Source organism: Micropterus salmoides, unplaced genomic scaffold (genome assembly GCF_014851395.1).
Source record: "Micropterus salmoides isolate LMB-PRFRI ecotype aquatic unplaced genomic scaffold, ASM1485139v1 Ms_hic_scaffold_15, whole genome shotgun sequence".
NCBI classification, from domain to species: Eukaryota; Metazoa; Chordata; class Actinopteri; order Centrarchiformes; family Centrarchidae; genus Micropterus; species Micropterus salmoides.
This window is the reverse complement of record NW_024040596.1, coordinates 26,902,313-26,916,393: the sequence shown is the minus strand read 5'-3', so window position 1 is coordinate 26,916,393 and position 14,081 is coordinate 26,902,313. Positions and strand designations below refer to the sequence as shown.

Here is a 14,081-nt window from a genome sequence, read left to right as displayed (position 1 = left end):
GCAGTATTTTCTGTGGGAGATGGCAGATCCCTTTGCAAACCTATTACAAGCACACAGAAAGATAACACAATATGAGTGGCAAGCATTATATTACCTCTTTAATTAATCCTGACGTTAACACTGCATCACTGAATAAAATCTTCACACACCCACCAGAATAATACGTCTTTTATTATTAACAGACATAATGAAAATGTCAACAGTAACAAAATTTTTAGTTCATTTAAAAAAACAACAAAACAAAAACAAGTGGGTTGGGTTGACAAGACTCCTCCCACAAAATAACTTAATGAGAGAGAGAGGGTAAAAGTAGTGAGGTTGTGCTCAAGATACTTAAATGTAGCTGATATTCCCTCAGTCCTTGTATTTACTCATCAAATGCTTAAAGCAGTTAAAAACTGGCTTACTGCAGCACAGTTTCTTCCCATAATGTCACGATTTTAGTTACTATTATGTCAAAGAAAAGGGGACTATCAGGCACATTTTACACCATATTAAAATGGGGGCATGTCACAAAGCAGGATCAGGTAACCAACAAGCCTTCCTAAATACTCTGATGTTTCAGAGGCCAAACACTAAGAATATCTGACTTCTAGTACACGTACAAAGCTAGAGATTTTAAGTTTTTCTTTGTTCACTACCACACAAGCCACACACCTACATTGTGTTTTAATAGCATTATTAAGTCAGCGGGCTAATGTAGTGATCCATTTTTAAATGGGACACCCCCCAAAAACAAACAAGGCTGGTAGGCAACACAAGCAAATAGAGAACAGAAGCAGACACGAGAAAAAGTGAAGCACCATCAGAAAATATGATAGTGAATTAAGAGAGAGGGGGAGTGGGGGTTATATACAGATACGGGGGGGCTGTCAGTGTGTGCCTTTGTCAACAATACAGGTCACCATGATTACATAGGGGTTTTTTTGCAAATCCAGCTGCTTAAAGAAGATTAAAAGGAAAAGAGGATTCCCCTAAAGGAGTAGTGTGAGCGCAGAGCTGTATCAAGAAACAACTGCTTAACTCCAGAGAGACACATTGTGAATAAGATTGGACAGAGGCATGGCTGAACACTCTTTACCCTTACTTCCTTTGAGATAGACACAAGGGTGGAAGGACATAGACAGTGTAATACACTGGTGTGGGTGTGTGTGTGTGTGTGTGTGTGTGTGTCCTGTCTATGCAGGATGTGTGAATGTATCTCTGTAATGTGTTTTTACATGTGTCTCCTTTATGGCAGCAGCTGTATCTTAGGCCTCGCTCTCCCCAGCTGATGAGGTGTTCTGCACTTCCTCCTCCAGAATGGGCACGATCAGGTTGTCCTTAGACATCAGGTTGTACTTCATTACGAAGCGAGTGAACCGGTGACACAGGAACGTTTCATTCTGATCACATAAAAAAAAGAAAAAGAACACTGTAATACTGCAATTGTAGCATCCTGACTGTGCCTGTCTTGTCGTTTTAACAGTTTAAATCAGTTCATGGTGCTCTGAGGAAGGTTAAAAACGGAGTCATGTAACAGTTGCATTGGGATCTAGTTTAGAAATGACTGTGCATGGGGCTAATATTTATCAACATGAAGATTACACTCATTATGTCCTCATGTCTTTGATACAAAGTTTGAATTTAAGAAAATACCTAACAACAACATTCCAGTCAGTGATGGCAAAGGAATACTCTTGAAAATAAGTTGGTGTAATTGATTTGTAAAATATTTCTAATGAAACTTACCTCATACTTATCAAATATCTGGCGGTGGTGGAAGTAGGCATGAGAGAATATCCTATAGATGCGACGACAGACAGAGCCCAGTTTGGCCACTGATGACTCCTTGATGCTCACCCTAGAAAGACAAATCAGACAATAAGTGGGGTTTACATCAAGCAGGAAGCTTCTTGGGCTGTAACGTCAGTCATGAGTTAACTTGGTGTCGGGGAGCTGCACCTTAGGATAACTTGTATAGCACTCGGGTGATGTTTGTGTTGGGAAAGCAGTTGTCTGGTTGTTGGTCTATTGATGTTCGTCTGATGTTTGCTGTATGACACACTATGAATTTCCGAAAGGACGAATAAATATCTCATCTATCAACATACACAGCTGATCCCGTTACGGGCAAAAGTACTTCTTAAACGATGCACTGATGAACCCATTAAATAATCTAGAAGAAGCTTCGCGTACTAAAATCATTGTGAGTAATTACCTCAGTAAACACTGTCCTGATGAGTTTATGGTCTCAGACACTCGTTTCAAGTCTTCTTCAACACAACATGATGTTCATTTAGTAAATTATGGTCCCATTTAGAGGAAAACAGAACATATAGCAGGGGATGTTTCAGGGCGGGATTATCTATGATTGACAAGTAGTTACCATGTCAATCAGGCTAGAGTGACTCATACCCACAGCACTGTGTAAATTTAACCTGCGCCAAACTCAAGGGTTCAAAACGGGAGTCCAAAAACCAACAGGTGACGTCATGATGACTACGTCCACTTCTTATATACTATGGTCTATGGTTTACATCCAGCTGTTTTTTTTATGCGCAAACCTGAGTGGAGATGCCGCACATTCAAAAAATGTTTTTATGCTTAATGCAGGTGCAAAAGTTGGCGTATCACTACAAAGAATAAAGTCCAGTGGAAACTGATTCAGCGAATACATCATAACGTACATGAAGTAGGTGACATTAAGTTTCTGTGGAGCGATGAGACTGAAACCTTCCTTAAATTAATACATGAAACAAATGCCATATTTCCATCATCTTTAAGAAAGCCTTTCTTTTGGCTGCCAATGAATCTATACTGATTCATACGATGACCGAACAGTGTTTCTCCTAATGACACAATCACAATTGCTCCTCTGAGCTGAGAGAACGTCGGCCATGTTGATCTTGAATTTGTTTCCTACCGTAAAGCAATATTTTAGTGCTAACAAACATCATCAAAATGTTGTGTTTCATCAACGCTCTAAAATACAACACATCTTTGTAGCTTCCATGTTGTTTCCACATAACAATTTAAAAAGATCCTAAATGCACAAAAGGCAGGCAGAGCGCCTTCCCAACTCGGGAAATGGGACCAACCACGTGTGAATGCACCAGATCACATAAAGTCCATCAGAGTGATCTGGGGGATTGAAATCTCCTAAGAGAGTCGGTACTCCACAAACATGACTCATTGTTAATCTGTCCAGTTAGCTGTTAGAGACTATTCAATTCAAATTAGCTTTATTGGCATGAATGTATAACAACAATAATGCCAAAGCATAATACAAACTACTAGCTAGTGAACACAGCTGAGCATTTAGCAGCTAAAGAGACAGATATTTCCCTCAGGACTTTGCCCCCAAGCGGCCAAAAAATAAATTACACAATTATTGCAGCTGTAAGGAAGAGGACTGACCTGCTGGGGAAGTATTTGTTGCTATTGAGAAGACAGGCAGCTCCGTCCAGCGTGTGCCTGGTGTAATCAATGGCAGGGCACTGTGGATGCAACAGCAGCACAACACATGTTTATTCATCTTACCTCACACAAAGGCAGAGACAAATAAATCACGCCATCTTGGCTCACCTCTTTGGGTGTTTTGTGGGCAGCACATAAAAAGATCCACTGTTCTGTGGCTGTCATCTGGGTGCAGGTGTCTGGATGGCACTCACTCTGGAGGAGGAAAGACGAGCATTCACTACAGCTGACATGACGTTGACACAAAACCTAATGAATACACCTTAAACAACACCTTAGATGGAAGGACCTACCTGTCCTCTCCCCTTTTTCATCAATTTGTGATACTGAACAGCGACTTTATTCAGTGTACTATACTGTAAATTGACATTGTCGTGGTTATTTTGTGCAGATCTGACTGTGAAATTTTGAATGTAAAATTGATTTCTTCCACAAATTTAACAGCAGACTCCTACAGTATGAAGAAAATCATTGATTTTGGGGTCCCCTTTACAAAACAGGTAAACCAAATCATCTTTTTTCTTTAAAAACTTTAAATTGCATTTAATTGAAATATTTCCTTTTGATACGGACACAAAATTGAGACAAAATCCTTAATAGGGATGCACAGAAATGAAAATTCTTGGCCGAAGCCGAAAATAATGAAAAAATGTGCCCAATACTGAACAAGTACATTCACTTTTTTTACATTTATTTTGCCCTTTTTTTGGGTTGCACAAATTAAATAGTCAAAATGTGCTTTTTAGTCAATGTTTCCCACAGGATCTGGAGAGACCATGGTGCGTGGGTCCAAGGTCCGAGAGGGTCCAGTAAAGTAAATTACATGTGTCCCTTTACTTTTAATGGACATGTAATATGTTATACTTTCTGAGAATATAACCCAATTAGTCTTATTGCCATACCGTATAGACACCTTATTTTGAAAACCGGACGTTGTCACATGTGTAAGTCCGACCCAACTTGATAAATAATGTTGTATGTGGTTCTCGTATCATGCAACATGAAGACTTCACAGCCTCTCTTCATGTAGGACTCTCATACTGCAACACTTGTCTTTGTAAAGACAGAAACCTGACCAAGTCTCTAACCTGCCTGTCAGCTCGCACTGGGCCATTTCAGTGGATTTACCGTAAAGGCTTGAATACGTGTGCACTCCAAATTTAGGTGTGGCTAGCTTAATCGCCTTCTCACAAAGGAGTGACAGAAACACTCAAAGCGGGTCAGGCAGAACAGTGTCTCTGATTTTTGCGTCTTTCTTGGACACTTTAAAATGCTTCCACACAGCCGACATGTAAACCTAATTGTTCGGTAAAATTTAGTCCGTCTTTTGACATATTGGGCCGAACACCAAAAGTGTTTCTTTTGCTGAACATTCGGTGCATCCCTAATTCTTAAGCATCGTCAAATCAGGATGGATGGATGGATATCTTTATCTATGTATAATTATATAGATCTCTGGTACATCTTAGATCACTTACCTGCAGTTTTACAGCTAGTCCATTGAGCTCCAGGCAGAACTGCCTATGAATAGGACAGAACAGCAGCAGAGTTAAAAGAAAAACATGAAAGAATAATCAGATCCATCTACGATTTCTGCTTCTGCAACCAGATATTGGTCAAACAAATGTATTGGGAAGGGATTACAGGTTAGTTAAAGGCTGAGAGCATCTATACCGCACCTTCTCTCCCTTTAATAATCATGATCATGTGAAACTTTCCTCTAGAAATCCACAAACCCAGGACATCTGTGTTTGAAGTGTTCTCATTAATCTTTAACAAAACAATAAACCCATTAATGGCAATATCTGTAGGAACCTTCAGCAGAGCATAACTTTTGTAACATAAGGTTGAATGCTGTAACAGTTGCTTCATTGTTAGCTCAACGATTAATCCTCTTAACTGCTTAACTTTTATACAAGAGGATCAGTCATACAAACTTTAAATGGATCACTTAAGTCCGTGGAGCAGCTATCCCTTCCTGCATTTTTATTAATTAATGTCATTCATAAGTCAATTTTGACATTTTTATTTTATTTTGAGAGCTAATCCAGGCATATTTTGCTTTTAGGATATTGTTGGTTTTATTTAAATTTTACCTTGTAGATATTGTTTTAGTTTTATTTCTTTTAGCCTTGATCCTCTAATCTAGGATATCTACGGTCCACTGCAAAATGACAGGCTTTTTTAAGTCTAACTGTATTGATTGTTTTTCTTTGTCATCGATATTATAAACACTGTTTTGCTGAATTGGGAAGAATGACTAAATTCAAGTGTTCAAAGAAAAGTAAAATCCACAAGCCCTGAACCATCCAAGGACATATGAAAATGTCCCCAAAACATTTTGAATCAAACTTTAACATACCTGAGGTGCTCGTACTTCCACACGCCTTCGTCCTGACCCTCCGGAGGCTCCAGGATTTTGTCGATATTGGAGCAATCTGATCTGATGTTCTGCTGAATGTACTGAAACAGAACCATCAAACACACTTTAGTATAAAAGTAATACACTGGTAATAATATCTACACTAACTGTAATTATTCTACAGTCAGGCTGTTTGTGGTAAAAATAACTTTTCTACTACTGAAGTATAAAAGCAAAGCTACTACATAAAATTTAAAATGATTTCCGCTCAGAATGAGAGGTGAACAGGATCTTATGTGTGAAAAATCTGCAAGTGAAATGATCAGGTATTAACTGGCTACACAGAACATTATCTTATAAAACTGTACCTAACGTTGGAGCTAAGCAGTTTTCAGCTTGTTGTATTTAGTGATTTGTGTTTCTCAATGAAGATGACAATTAATACAATTGACAAGTACAATTAACTTTTAATCCCGAGCGGGAAAAGAATTTTAAAAAATACATGAATGAATAAATGAATTTATATTATTCTAAATACTCTCACCAACACCAGAAGAGGTTCATAAATCAGACTTATTCCAGAGAATATTACAATCTGTTTCATCTGGTTTTATACAGCTAATAAATTGTAAATGAAAGCTTCTATAACATCAGCTGCACCTGTAACATCAAGCAGGTTGTATTTTTTTTAAAGGCGATTGTGTATAGTATTTATTTTTTTGCACCAAACACTCTGCAAGAAAGAATATTTAGCTAATTTCTACCTGACCAAAAACATTATGTTAACACTTAAATACGGTAAAATAAAATAAGAGACCGCTAACATAAGAGACACAACTGAATTATGGTGACCCTACTCTCTTCCCATTTCCTCACAGACCAGATGTGAGGTCCACAGCTGGTCCCTTAAAGTGTGAAATTCCCTCTTTGTGTTTCCTTGCTGTGCTGCAGCAGAGCAACAGTAACACAAAGTGTGTGTGTCGTACTAAAAAGACTAACTTTGGAGGGTACTCACTAGGTTTGGCTAACTCTCTCTCTAACCTGACTTTAATTAAATAAGCTCTACATAAACCTCAGCTGACTTTAGGAATGAATGTTTTCACTCAATTAGGAAAGCGGATGTATCCCCCCTCGCTTACACTGAACTAGTGTTAGGATGGGATCTCTTCATGGCAAGTATGGACAAGAGAAGGAATTACAGTAAACATTCCTCCTGTCATCTCAGTGTACATATAGTACTGGCTTTCAGCAGTCTGCTCAAGTTATGGTGTGCAGCATGACATCAGATTTAACTCTAAGAAGAGTGTTATCATGATTGCAAAAACAAAGGAGAAGAAATAATTTTCCTTATTTTTATGGCAGATTAAGAGCTAAATAAAGTAAGATATTTGAGTCATATAATCAGGGGTCATTTGTGTCACGATGACGATATGCAGCGCCAGCAAACTGTATTGACAAGCCAATATGCTGGCATACTAAAGCCTACTGTACTCCCGTTTATACAGCCCACCTGTGGTGCAATTATAGTAAATAGTAAAAAGGCTGAGGTGGCATTCAATGATGCATTCAGAATCTTGCTTAAGATCCCAAGATGGACAAGTGCAAGTCATGTTTGTGATAATAATGTTTCCCACCCTTCACGCTTAAGTAAAAAAATAAAATCATAATGATTTTAACAGAGCCTGCACTAAGTGACACAAGGTATTCCTCTTGTTTTTGGACAAATGGGAACAAATGTCTGTATGCATTTTAAATCCCTGGAATATGAAATGACATGATCTTGTACATATTTCTGTACTGTGTCTCCTTGTATCGTCTCTCATTTTATTTTATTTTACTGATATGGACCTATTTGTCTGAAATAAAGTTGATATTGTCAAAAGACACACCTGGGAAAATATATGAACTTAAACTTTTCTGAACTTAGCCTGGCCATCATACTGATCTACAAATGATTGTTTATACTCCGAGACAAGGCGCAAAATTTACTGTTTTATCCACCTACCAAATGGCTAGTGAATGCCTAGTGTCTGTACCAGACACTCGATAGATTACCATTGTTTTTTGGCTGGTGAGTGATGTAAATATACCAGACATCTGCATATTTTAACAGCATTTGGCTGGTGGCTGGTGCTACTGTTGCTCACTGCTTAGAGATAATAATATGTAAAAAAGACTCACATGTATCATACATACCATCAAATTAAATGATTTCATCAATTATGCCCAGTTATTACCTAGACTCAATTAATAAAAACAGTAACAGCATGCACTTCCGGGAGTCTACACACACACACACCATGATGACAACACACCTGTTGGACAGCCAGGGTGCTGTCCATCTCTTCAAATGATTCATCCGGCCAGTTGTAGAAATCCTACACATGGAGGGAGGATAATTTTAGTCTTCACTCATAAGTGCACAAAGCTAGTCTTGTAGCACAAACAATGCTAACACACAGCTGTCACCTGTCGCTAACTCAACAGGATTCAGGAAACGTTACAACAGATATGACAAATGACATACGGCGTAAACGATTTGAAGTTTGATCACAAGCAAAGCTTTGCTCAGAGACTTTATCAAAGTTGGCAGCAATTCTGATTCCTACGTTCCTCACAGCTAACGTTACGAAGCTAGCCTGGCGCTAGCTATATTTAGGTAACGTCAGCTGGGGTGCGACTGCTTCCTGCAAACTGCTAACTTGGTAGCATTAACGCTAAAGCTGGGTTATAAGTTAGACACGGTGTGCGTTTGACGATCGTGTGTGAACTCAAATGATTAAATTGGGTATTTGATTATGTTAGCATCATACGATTGTCATGCAGGGCCTCGAAATGTAGATTAAACCCCCCTAGTCATTTAACGTTACTTCAGGAACTAGACCGGAGCAACGGCTAACGGTAGCTAAGCAAGCTGGTCATTTCCAGGTCAGGCCCAGACTAAATGTTGCCTGCGACCAAGTTGTCGACAAAAGACGCGTAGAGGAATAACACCACTCAAATGAGGCGGCATCGCAGAGCTGTAGGGACGCATTTGGAGTAATGTTGAAGTATTCCTGCAGCGGAGAAACGCACCTTCGCCTTGGTTCCAGGCCGATTCCTCCTGAGAACTGCAGTACCCTCCGCCATGACCATCTCGACAGAATACCCGGATGTTCGTCAGCAGCTGTGTTGTAGCAGCGGACTCGGATGTGTCCTGAACACGAAAGGGCAGACAGTTTTTTACAGTACATTTTACTGTACTCTACTGGATGAATTATGTTTTATTTTATCCTATTTTCTGGTAGATTTGAGATAATAAATTAACAATTACCCCCCCCACACACACACAGCAGATTTTATGGTATAATATGCAGTAATTGTTTTAAGTCACAAAGAAAAATGAAATACTTTCTCAAAATTTGTTAGGAACTGGTACTTGGTTCAATTGAAAATTATTTTCCTTAATATCCCACCATTGGCTTCTTCTCCAGACTGTTCTCAGATTTGCAGAATCTTTGTGCAATGTAGGATTTGAATGAGAATAAAAACTAGTCTGACTGACTACTTATTTAGATATATATTTGACCACAAAATATTTAATGATGATGCTACACAAGCACATACACAAAAACACACAACTGCATCATATCAATTTGTCCATCTCATTGCCTTCTGACATGTCATGATCAATGTCAAATATATACATTTAAAAAAAAAATCTGTGGGTAGCTGTGAGATCCAAAAAAGTAATATGTTGCCTGATGGCAACGCTATGCAGTAGAGGGTTAAGATGAACTAAGTGCACATTTGCTTATATTGTAGTTTAATTAGGGATTGGCAATGACACAATAACGATATAATTATCGTAATATAATTTTCCTCAATAACAATATAACATATTTTCAATAAAGGTTTAAGAAATGTTTGATTTAATTCATTTGAACACTCATTGTTTACATTAAGATTTTTTGGGGGAAAGACACTGTTTGGCATCATGTGTTTGTTCTGACCATAAGGAAAAGTTTAAAACCACAATTAACCATCTGATTTCTTCAACTTTCATTCAAGAGCATTAAGCCTTTAAACGTGAAAGAAATTTGACTTGATATTTTTTGTGATAATTATCAATATTGGATGATGTGAAATTTCCTATTGTGCTAACATTTTTGGATATATCGCCCAGCCCTACTTATAATCATAGGTGTCATTTACACTGAGGAGGCGTTTTTGGAAGCATTTGTTAAAAACTGTTAACAAACTGGATAACAGCTTGTACCAAGAAATGTTAAATAACAAATGAAAATGCTTTGAGAAAGGTTTATGTGCACGATGAGAAAACATGCAATTTAAATATAGAATAAACAAATGTGTATTGTCGGGAAAAAAAGCAACTTGGCAACGTATAGACAAGCTACTGACCACTGCATTATATTCTGTTATATTTTTATATATTTTGCATTGTCACCTGCAACCTGAATATTCCACCATAAACTGACGCAGAAAACGTCTCCAGAATAAGGAGATTGTTTAATGCTCAAAATTTTCTCATATATATCAGCATTTAACTTCAATATAGTGTTAAAATATCTTCTCATCTGGTTCTCATAAACCAGATATGGTACCAAGTATGCAAACATAATTATGGAAATGTACTCTGCTCCTGTGACTGATACACGTGCACACGATTAAAATACTTTCATTTATTTAAATAAAAATTATTTATATGTAATGGAACACTAGAATATAAACAGAAAAACTATTTTTATTCACTCTGATCAGCAGTGCACTCCAGGCACACATTATTAGGAACAATCCCTGTGCAACAGTGAATTTAATGACTAATACTGAATTTTTTAATTTAGTAGCTGTACATATTGTATATACACTGTATCTCATATCCACCTACCTTATGCTCACAAAATCTGATTGTCCTCAACTGTGCACTAATATCTATCTTTGCAAGTCATGTCCGTTTCTGATTTATCTATCGCATGTGGCGTTCATCTAGTCTTAACAGTAACCAAGTTCTACTCACTGACGATGGCCGTGGGATGCAGTCAAAAGCTACAGAAAAGGCCAGTAAATGAACCTTGACTTTAAAGTATTCAACTGTAGACTGAGACAAAAATTCAACAGTTCACCTTTATTATTTTAACAAAATGTGAATTATTTACAATTGTAATAACATAGAAATGAGAAAAAAAACAGAAATGAAAGAGGCAACTTAATTTCTTCTCTCGGGGATGATGACAAGGACTTGACACAATCTACAGCAACAAAACTACGAAGACTCATTCGACGTATTTACCAAGGATATCTCCATCACGGAACAGGAAGTATTCCTACAGCATAGAATAAGAAAACAAGGAATTAACCAATGAAGGCACAAAAGGATACAACTGATTCAGAAAGTAAACTGTACCGCACCTTGTCCTCCAGACTGACTTTAGTTCCACCGTATTCTGGTAGGAGTACTTTCTCTCCAACCTTCACACTGACTGGCTGCAAGTTCCCCTTCTAGAAAAGAAAAAGTCAAAACGTTAGTCGTCTGTAAAACCCCACATTCCTTATAGCAGCTTTGTATCTCTAATGTTTCCCCCAGAAAATGTGCTCTGGTACAAGGCAGAGAATAGGTCATCACCTGATTTACAGAGCCAGGTCCTACTGCCACGACGGTGGCCTGCAGCACTTTGCCTTGAGACTTCTCCGGCAGCATGATGCCCCCCTTCGTTACCGTCTCTGCAGTGAAGCGCTCCACCAGCACCCGGTCGAACAAGGGGAGGAATTTTCTGAAGGCCTGCAAGTGAATACAAAGAGAGGAAATAATATAAATTACTATCAAATGACATTTGACTTTTGTTACACCAGCGAATGTAGCCTTGATTAGAGAGAACCCAATAATACCACAAGGGGGCCGTCTTGAGTCAGAGCTTGTGTTACCCAAAATCCAAAAGCAGTGAGCTGCTGCTATATAATTTAACAACTCCTCAACTACACTTCAAAATGCACAAGCTCCGGGTTTAGTTAAACCAACTAAAAAACAGGAATGATTCATTAGGGGGTGGGGCAGCTTTTCCACAGAAGCTGCCTTTGTGAAGTCAATTATTGCAAAAGCTCAGCGTAATGGAAGTCAGCATTTCTTCATTATAGCAGCAAATATTTCCAGCAACGTCTAAAGTCACAAGCAGCAGATGAATGTGTAGGACTGCAGCTTTATAAAGATTTAACACACCAGCTGCCAACAGACTGGTACCAGCAGATGTACGAGTAACCTTGGGCTGAAGGTTGTTTGGCAAAGAGGTGGTGGGAGTTAAAAGGGGGGGGGGGGGGTGGAGACAAAGGACAGGTCCCAGCTTGTTGACTGATCAGATTCAGTAGATGGCTAAACAAGGAGGTAGAGTTACTTATTTACTGTGAGTGGTTTAAGCAGAGGCAGCAAAGGACAAGGACTGCTGGTGAAATACTTTGACGATAACTTCAGAGGCAAATTAGAATTTTAGGGAGTCAGTTCAAGTTGCAAAAATCCAGTTACAAACACTAAGCATTGATAACAGCCTTGAGGCCTTGAGCCACAATGTCCTCCAGGTTTTTAACACTACAAGATAACATACAAGGCCAATTTGGCCAGTTTTCCAGAAGGTTCTCCCTGCAGGACTTTATGGAGGCGGTACAAGTTGCATAAGATGATTATTAACCTCACATTTTCTAACTGTCAGCTGCATGAACTGTTCTCATCCTGCAGATTTTAAGATATGCCAAAAATGTTTTCACGATAAAAAATGTAATGTCATTCAATATCAATAATTATATGGATTAATGTCAAATAATTACTTCTTTCAAGTTTAAAGACTGATTTTTGCTCCTGAGTGAAAGTTGAAGAAACCACTTTAAAACTATGGTCAGAACAAACACTTGATGCCAAACAGTGGATTACTTCACAAATTTGAGGGAGAGCATTCAAAATAAAATCTTTTTTCAACAAATATGCATGGGTGAAATAATTTTAAAAAATTTCTGTACCTTTTTATCTTCAACAAAATCAATACCTTAATAGAAAAATGAAGTGCTTATTCATTCATGATTCGAATGCATTAAATCTAACATTTATTGAACATTTATTATATTGTTAGAGGAAAATTATATCGCGATAATTATTAATGTTTTGTTGCCCAGCCCTATTTATTCCCGCTATACTTCTACTCTAGTGAAATCACGCATTATTATGCATTTATCATCTACAGTTTGTAAAGAATATTAACAGAGTTACAGCACAATAAGTTGCTATAATAAATAAATATTTCTGCTGCGCTGATCTTAAGAATGCTACGCACGGTTACGTCATGAGGTCAGAGTTTACGTATCGGAAGCCGGAAGTAGTTTAAACGCGCATGTAATTCACATTTTCCATTGACCAAGGGCATGCATACTGCAATAAGACTTTTTAATCTGACTAACAAGGCAACAATGAGGCAGTTTTAATTTAAAAAAAAAACACAACAGCACCAAACTAGTCTGGATACTGGTCGTGTCTGATGCAATGACACACTTTATTCATCCACATGTAGCTGCAGCAGGGATGATGTCAGAATCAGCCAACTATAACGTTAACTATAATATTAATTTCACTGCACATCTGTTGGGTCCCAGATGTCCCGTTTCATGATAGAAAACCCAACTCGTACTCGGTCAGAGTGCAGGAAAAAGTGTCAGCTAACAGTGAGCTTGTTGTTGCACATGCAAGTTTAACATTACTACATATACACAACTCCTCTACTGTTAAAGGTTTCTCCAGTTACGGTATATTACAAGATAAATATGCACAAGGTTTAGCATATGCTCCCTTCACACTCGGCGTGACCTTGTGAGTCGATGTTTAATGTAACGTTAGCTAACGTTAACGATAACTTAGCAGCCACGTGAAGAAGCCTGATCAATTATCCGCTAGCGGTCTAGAAAACATTTTCATTGTATATACCAACAGTTTCTTACCATGTCTGGAAGGGAGCGGTCTGAGAGAATCGACGTGAAGTTGCACCCCGGTTTCTTCGTGACACACTAAAGAGGGGACTCTCTCCACGTGAGGAAATATCCAGAATGAGTGTGCGCATGCGTACTACCTGTTCTGAACTTGACTGCCTAACAGAAACTTCTAGTACACCTAAAGCGAAGCAAAGAGCAAAAACACGTCTTTACAACTTACACAGTTTGTTAAATGTGACAGATTTATACATATAAACTGTATTTTGGGGGTAATTTCTCTCTTTTTTCCACGTAATAT

The 14,081-nt window shown here is 38.2% G+C and overlaps 1 protein-coding gene across 3 annotated transcripts; it reads right to left on the bottom strand.

The window, feature by feature from the left end:
- Positions 1–150: 150 nt before the first annotated feature.
- Positions 151–14,036, bottom strand: LOC119904563 (MOB-like protein phocein). Of its 3 annotated transcripts, XM_038721352.1 has the most exons (9): positions 13,793–14,036; positions 11,445–11,600; positions 8,137–8,199; positions 5,822–5,922; positions 4,938–4,980; positions 3,568–3,654; positions 3,400–3,479; positions 1,732–1,843; positions 151–1,385 (listed from the first exon to the last, which is right to left on the bottom strand). In XM_038721352.1, the coding sequence occupies exons 1-9, from the start codon at positions 13,793–13,795 to the stop codon at positions 1,251–1,253; spliced, it is 780 nt and encodes a 259-aa protein (XP_038577280.1). In that variant the 5' UTR covers positions 13,796–14,036; the 3' UTR covers positions 151–1,250. The 3 variants fall into 3 exon arrangements, with proteins under 3 accessions (XP_038577280.1, XP_038577278.1, XP_038577279.1); XM_038721350.1 differs by lacking the exons at positions 11,445–11,600; positions 13,793–14,036 and adding an exon at positions 8,897–9,036; XM_038721351.1 differs by lacking the exons at positions 151–1,385; positions 1,732–1,843; positions 3,400–3,479; ... (2 more) ...; positions 5,822–5,922; positions 8,137–8,199 and adding exons at positions 10,928–11,145; positions 11,231–11,320 and having other exon boundaries at positions 13,793–13,949.
- Between the last annotated feature and the right edge of the window lie 45 nt (positions 14,037–14,081).